Source organism: Lolium perenne, chromosome 1 (assembly GCF_019359855.2).
Source record: "Lolium perenne isolate Kyuss_39 chromosome 1, Kyuss_2.0, whole genome shotgun sequence".
Lineage (NCBI taxonomy): Eukaryota > Viridiplantae > Streptophyta > Magnoliopsida > Poales > Poaceae > Lolium > Lolium perenne.
The window spans coordinates 224,885,293-224,891,584 of record NC_067244.2 but is presented as its reverse complement, the minus strand read 5'-3'; the positions used below and the strand labels follow the sequence as shown (position 1 = coordinate 224,891,584).

Sequence of the window (6,292 nt, the reverse complement as noted above, 5' to 3'; positions counted from 1 at the left end):
AGTAACTATACATACCATATCTAATTTAAAGCTTGCATAAATAAGTAAATCAATAATGCAAATTAGTTATTAACTGTAGATAGCATCTGCAATTTAAAACTTGTATAAATAAGACATTATAGCAATAGTGTGAATTAACCAGTTAACAAATGTTGTTCGAATTGATGGAAATAAGTGTTAAATTAATATGACAAGCATCTCTTAATCACACGGTTAAATAAAAGTTTAACACATTCATACAAATTACTAACCAGGATTTAAGCTCCATTTGAAACACGCAATTATGTAATTCAAGTAAACAACATGAAACAGGAAGTCAAGATGGGCACATATAACCCTATAATATGTTGTAAATTTGTAACCTAAGCATGTAATGCTACATTTCTGAGGAATACGAGGATTAATACCTGGTTAGCCTCGGTTTTACTCCAATTTTCTTATACACACAAGCAGCTAAGCAAACAATGTACCAAACACAAACAAGCAGCTAAGCCAGTGGCGGATCTCCCATTCTGGCAAGGTCTAGCCTATGCAATAGCTAGCATTGGCAATTAATACTAATAGACTATTACTTGAGCAGATTTTATGCTAGAACTAGCGCTTAATCTTGGCTTGTGGTATCAATTTTTCCTCTAAGCTATCATCTTCACCACACCATAATCTTGGGTCGTCCTCCGCTACTGAGCTAAGCAGTACTGGAGTAGCAAGCAGCTAAGCGAGAGCTAATCAAATTAACATAGCATCAATGCGTTGAGCAAGGAGCAGAGAAACACAGGCAACCGCTCTGAACCATGGCCTGATTGAGAAACCATGACCATGATGCTTTGTTTTCTTTGCCAACAACCCCAAATGTGCAAAAAAATGGATATATTGGCGCAAGTAAAGGTAGATCCAGAGTTCACTAAAAATATTTTGCTACAGTTCTTATGATTTACATTTCATGTTATGATAATATTACTTTTGTTGGATATGTAGATGAGGTTTCTTTACCCTCCTCGATTGGAAAAGTATATATTAAAAACAATTGGAGAACGATGGAGGCAACATAAGTCAAATCTGAAATCACTCTATTTTGATGCAACCAAGAGTATGGAAGCAAACAACACCAATGTTCCAAGGGGTGTGATTAAAGATCATTGAATTTCTCTTGTTACTAATTGGATGAGCCAAAAGGCACAGGTACATATGGACGACTTGTCAGATTACCATTTACATCTTGCTTAGTTTCTCTAGGGAATTATGCAAATGCATGTGCTTAGGCCACAATCGAAGCGGAAGGCAACCGCTCTGAACCATGGCCTGATTGAGAAACCATGACCATGATGCCCTGTTTTCTTTGCCAACAACCCCAAATGTGCAAAAAAAATGGTATGTAAAGCAAAAAAAAAGGTTGAGAGGTTGAGAAATTTACCTCGGACGGGTCGGCGGAGTCGAATTCTTCGAAGGTGGGCACGTCGTCGGGGCTGTTGATCTTGAGCCCCGCCGCCTTCCTCTCCTGCCTCTCTCGGGTCTTCTGGTTCTTCTTCTTCCGCCGCCGCATCTGCGCCTCCGTCTCGTGCGCACGCTTCTTGCTCGCCGGTGCAGCCACCGGCCAGCCGTATCTTGCCGTCTGGCCCCAACCGGAGCTCAGATCTGGGGCAGCTCCGGCCGCCGATGGTGCCGCCGATGGTGCCGCCAACTGCGTGTCGTCAACCGCCACCTCCTTGCCCTTCCCCTCCTTCCCCTTCCCCCTCTCCATGGACGAGCGCGAGCGAGCACGAGCGAGAGCGAGCTGTTCTTGACCTAGGGTTTTTTCCCGATTTGGGGATTGCTTTGGATGGATGCGCTGAAGTGTGAAGAGGACAGGGGAGAAAAGCGTTATATATCTCGGCGGTTCCGCGTGGCCGCGCGTGGACACGTAGGCGTATAATACATTGCGGTATGGGTCATATACGGGCTTGTATGTGGGCTGATACGAACCCAGCCAAACCCGAAGTACACAGGAAATGATGATCTTGCCCCCAGACCCGAAGCGGTATGAACGAATCCTAACCGTCCATGTGTTCTCGCGATTTGGCTTGTTTGTGGTGGGTGCGTACGGAAGCAAAAACGCATACTAAATTTTCTCCAAACATAAGGGGTCTGTTTGGTTGCTCAGAAAGTTGTTTTCCGGCTCTACGGATGTAAAAAATCGTGCGTTTAATTGGCAACCCTTTTCTGCGTTGTTGGCATGCACGAACTTTAAAGCAGTGTTGGGACATGCCCGCTAGGCACACATGTTTCGTCCGTTGTCGCTTGACAGATGCTGGCGGGCACAAATGGAGGGAAGTCGGGCGCGCGCAGGTGCAGAGGAAGATGGCAGGAGGGGGAAATTTGTCGGCTAGTATGGCGGGAAAAGTAGGCTCACCGCCCTCCCCCGCCCCCCATAGTGGGTCACCTCAGTTGGAAAAGACACCAGGTCCCATTTTCGCTGTTGGAGAGGGAAGGCGGCGGCGATTTAGACCTGTGGCACCAGCAGGTCGTACTATGCAGATCTGCCTCACCGACTCCATCTTCTCTGCTGATGGCACCATCTTTCCACGTATTCTCCTCCGATGGCACCATGGCGCCGGCTTCAAGCAACGTTGTATGAGCATCTCCAACAGGCGCGACAAAACCCGCGCGCGCAAAAAAAACGCCTGTTTGGCGCGCGAGGGCGCCCGCGCATACCTCCAGCGGACGCGCGAAAAATGAGCGCGCGCTAAAAAAATTGTCGCGCCCGCGCTTTTGCGCTATCCCGCGAGGGAAAGTTGGCGCTTCGGCTGGTGCGCGCGCTATAAAACACCACGCGGGCGTGGAGCCAACCGCCTGGAAAGTTCAGTTTCTCCTCCGCGTGTCGCTTCTCCTCCGCTTCTCGCCGCTCTGCCTGCCACGGCGCGCCGACGCTCCGTCTCCGACGACAATGCATCCGCACCGCCGCTCCTCCTCCGGCTACCACGGTGTTCGCGCGCGGCCGAGCGGACGCTTCGACGTCGAGATCCGCTCCGGCGAGGAGCGCATCCGCCTCGGCACCTTCGACACGGCGCACGAGGCGGCGTGCGCCTACGACACCGTCGCCTGGCGCCTCGGCCGCCCCCGCCGGCACATGAACTTCGACGACGTTTGGACGCGCGAGCAGGCGGAGATGCTCACGCCGCCATCGCTGGCTATCACGACCGAGCAGCGGCGGCGAGCCCGCGAGCTCGAGCAACGCCTGCGCGTCGCGGAGCAGGACGAGCGCCTCCGCCTCGAGTGGGTGTGCGCGTTCCCGGAGGACGTCGCCGCGATGGAGGCGTTCTAAGCGCAGAAGAAGGAGCAGAAGGCGAAGGCGGCGGCGAAGAAGAAGGCCGACCGCGAGAAGCGCCAGGCTGAGTCGGCGGCGAGGAAGGCGGAGAGGGCGGAGAAGGCGGCGCGGAGGGCAAGGAGGGCGGAGGAGAAGAAGAGAGGCGTCGGGCCGTCGACAAACATGCCCACCTCCTCCTCCTCCTTCGAGTGGACGACCACTCCAGTCTCCGACACGACTCCGACTAGTGGATCGTCGGACTTCGAGTGGGAGGACTCCGAGTAGATTTAGTTTAGTTCAAATAAAATGTCGGTGTCTGTCGAACTTTTAATATATTTCGTAAGTTTCGGTTAAATTTTCGTGTTTTATTTAATTTGTTTGATTCGTTTCGAACGAAATACGATCAAACTAGCCGTTCGTGTACCATGGGATCCTGAATCTTCTGGTACCTATAGCGCTTGCAGCCCTCTGATTTCTATGACTTGGTCTGTTGGATTTCCTTAATCAAAGCTGTTTGCGATCGTCCACTTGGGCTCATTGGCCCCCATGCAAGACCCCTAGCAAACATCGCATGAGAAATCTGTGTGATGTACGGATGGCAAGTGCATGCCCATCGCACACATGATCGCGGAGTATATATACGGTGCCTGGATACCCAAACTCTTCACAGTTCACACCCACAGCCACGGTCACACCACACTTCAGTTGATGTGTTTGGAAATCCTTGGCCAAACGGATATTTCATGGAAAGACGACAAGGAATTCCGTTAATAACCGGCCATTTTAATTTTTTAGAACAAATCGATGAATTTAGTAGATTCTTTTAGGTGGTCCTCAATGACCATAGATCGAACCTATCCTATTTTTATGGTGCGATGGCTGGCTATTCACGGACTAGCTATACATCAATATCATTAATGCAGTTCATCCAACTATAAACAAAATTCCACAAGCCTAAATCTGGTAACTCCTTTTTACTGGTTGTATCTCTGAATCAATGGCCGTGCTCCATCCCAGAGGTGAGGTTGATGCCACCTGCGAGAATGGCGACCCCAAGGCTTTCCTGGATTGTTCTGTCTTGTTGTGTGCTCTAGTATATGATATCTAGCTAGTTTTTTCATGGTGGGGAAGTATATCTTGCTAGCTAGATTTTGTTTTTTTAGGGTAGTATATTACGTTAATATCAAGCTAGATTTTTTTTTTTGTAGTGCAAAAGGATCGGGTACCTGTGTGGCTTCAGCCAAAATGCATATTAATTTCATTTGTCTTTATTCACTTATATTCGTCAATCCTTTGTCGCTAGCTATGGTTCTTGTCGTGTACCATGGGATCTTGAATCTTCTGGTACCTATATTGCTTGCAGCCCTCTTATTCCTATGGCTTGGTCTACTGTCTTTCCTTTATCAAAGTTGATTGCGATCGACCGCTTGGCCTCGTTCGTTCCTTGTCCCCCAGCAAGACCCCTGGCAAATATCGCAAGAGGAATCTGTGTGATGTACAGGTGGCAAGTGCATATGCCCGTCGCACGTACCTATGATCGGGAGTATATATACGGTGCCTCGATACCCAAATTCCTCACACGCCCACATACCCTCCTGCTTCCATCGTAGGCTCGCTCCTCGCTGCACCTCCCCGAAAGCACACACCAGCAATGGCGACGTTCGGCGCCACCGCCGTCGGCATTGCATCCATCGCCAGGCCGCGGCCTCAGCTGCGGGTGGCCAGGGCCAAGACGTTCAGGTGCGCCTACTCCGAGAAAGGAGTGAAGGCGTGTTCGGCCATGAATCTATCCCTGGCGCTCCTCAAACACATGCAGGCTATGGAACAGCGGCGATCGTCGAGGCCATGCAGCCCGGGGCTTGTCAAGGAGCGGACGGACACGGAAGACACGAGGATCCGGCGGCTCTCAAGGGCTCTGAACCCGGAGTCACAGTGGCTCATCGCGTGTCTGGTTGGCTACATCTTCTTCAACCCTCGACGTCGATGATGAGACTGCAAGTCCGGCACACGGCAGTCTCACGCGCGCTCTCAACACCCACCCTCCACAACCATGTTTCTTCGTATGCCTGCCTGAAGTCCGGCGAATTCAAGCTCTTTGTTATGGGTTTTGTTTCGCTGGATGGGACGAAACTAGTACATTTAGGCCACTCGTGTTGCAGCTAGTATTACTCACCATCTTCAGTGATTTGGATTTCAGAAAATCTTATCAGCCACATCCATGAACTCATTCCGGTGTACGTGTATGTATAGTTGTTAGACTGTATATTTGTACAACTGTATCTGTACCTGTATTGTACCTCTTGGTACCCATATATAAAGTGATAGGCCACGCACCAGATGCGTTGAGCCAGTTTCCACCAAATCATTGTTTAACATGGTATCAGACTAGGTTTCGAAACCCTAGCCGCCGCCGCCGCCGCCAATCTTGGTTAACGCGCCGCCGCCACGATCATCATCGCCATGAGCTCCTCTGGTGATTCCTCGTCCTCTTCCGCTGCTCTGCCTGCCTCCGCGGTTCCCACCGCGCCGCCGCCCTTCATCCCGCCCCAACTTGCGGCCATCCTCGCCGCCAGCCACAACGCGAGCCAGATGGCTGCGTCTACTACGTCGCGCCCTCTCTACCTTGGCTCGTCGCAGTTTGCCTCGGGATTCTTCCCCACGCCGCCGCCCTACGCGCCGACTCCGATCGCGCCACCGCAGCTTCCGTCGGCACCCCCGGCTTCGCTCGACAATGCCCTGGCTGCGCCCGCTGCGGCGCCCCCGGCTTCGCGCGACACCGTCCTGGCTGCGCTCGATGCGATGGCCTCGCCCATCGTCACCACTACGGTGCATCCGGCCGTACCTGCGGCTTCCATGGCTGCTGATGGCCCGGGCACTGGTCCTTACCAGCTCACGCACCTCATCACGGTGCGTCTCACACAGGACAACTACCTATTTTGGCGGGCGCAAATTCTGCCGCTCCTTCGCAGTCGTCATCTCGAAGGCTTCGTCGATGGGAGCCACCCGTGCCCG

The 6,292-nt window shown here is 51.7% G+C and overlaps 1 protein-coding gene across 1 annotated transcript; it reads left to right on the top strand.

Annotated features, from left to right (window-relative positions):
- Positions 1 to 2,920: 2,920 nt before the first annotated feature.
- LOC139834226 (ethylene-responsive transcription factor RAP2-3-like) lies at positions 2,921 to 3,298 on the top strand. The gene has a single exon (XM_071824700.1). It carries the CDS (start codon positions 2,921 to 2,923, stop codon positions 3,296 to 3,298), a length of 378 nt encoding a protein of 125 aa, XP_071680801.1.
- The last annotated feature ends 2,994 nt before the right edge of the window (positions 3,299 to 6,292 follow it).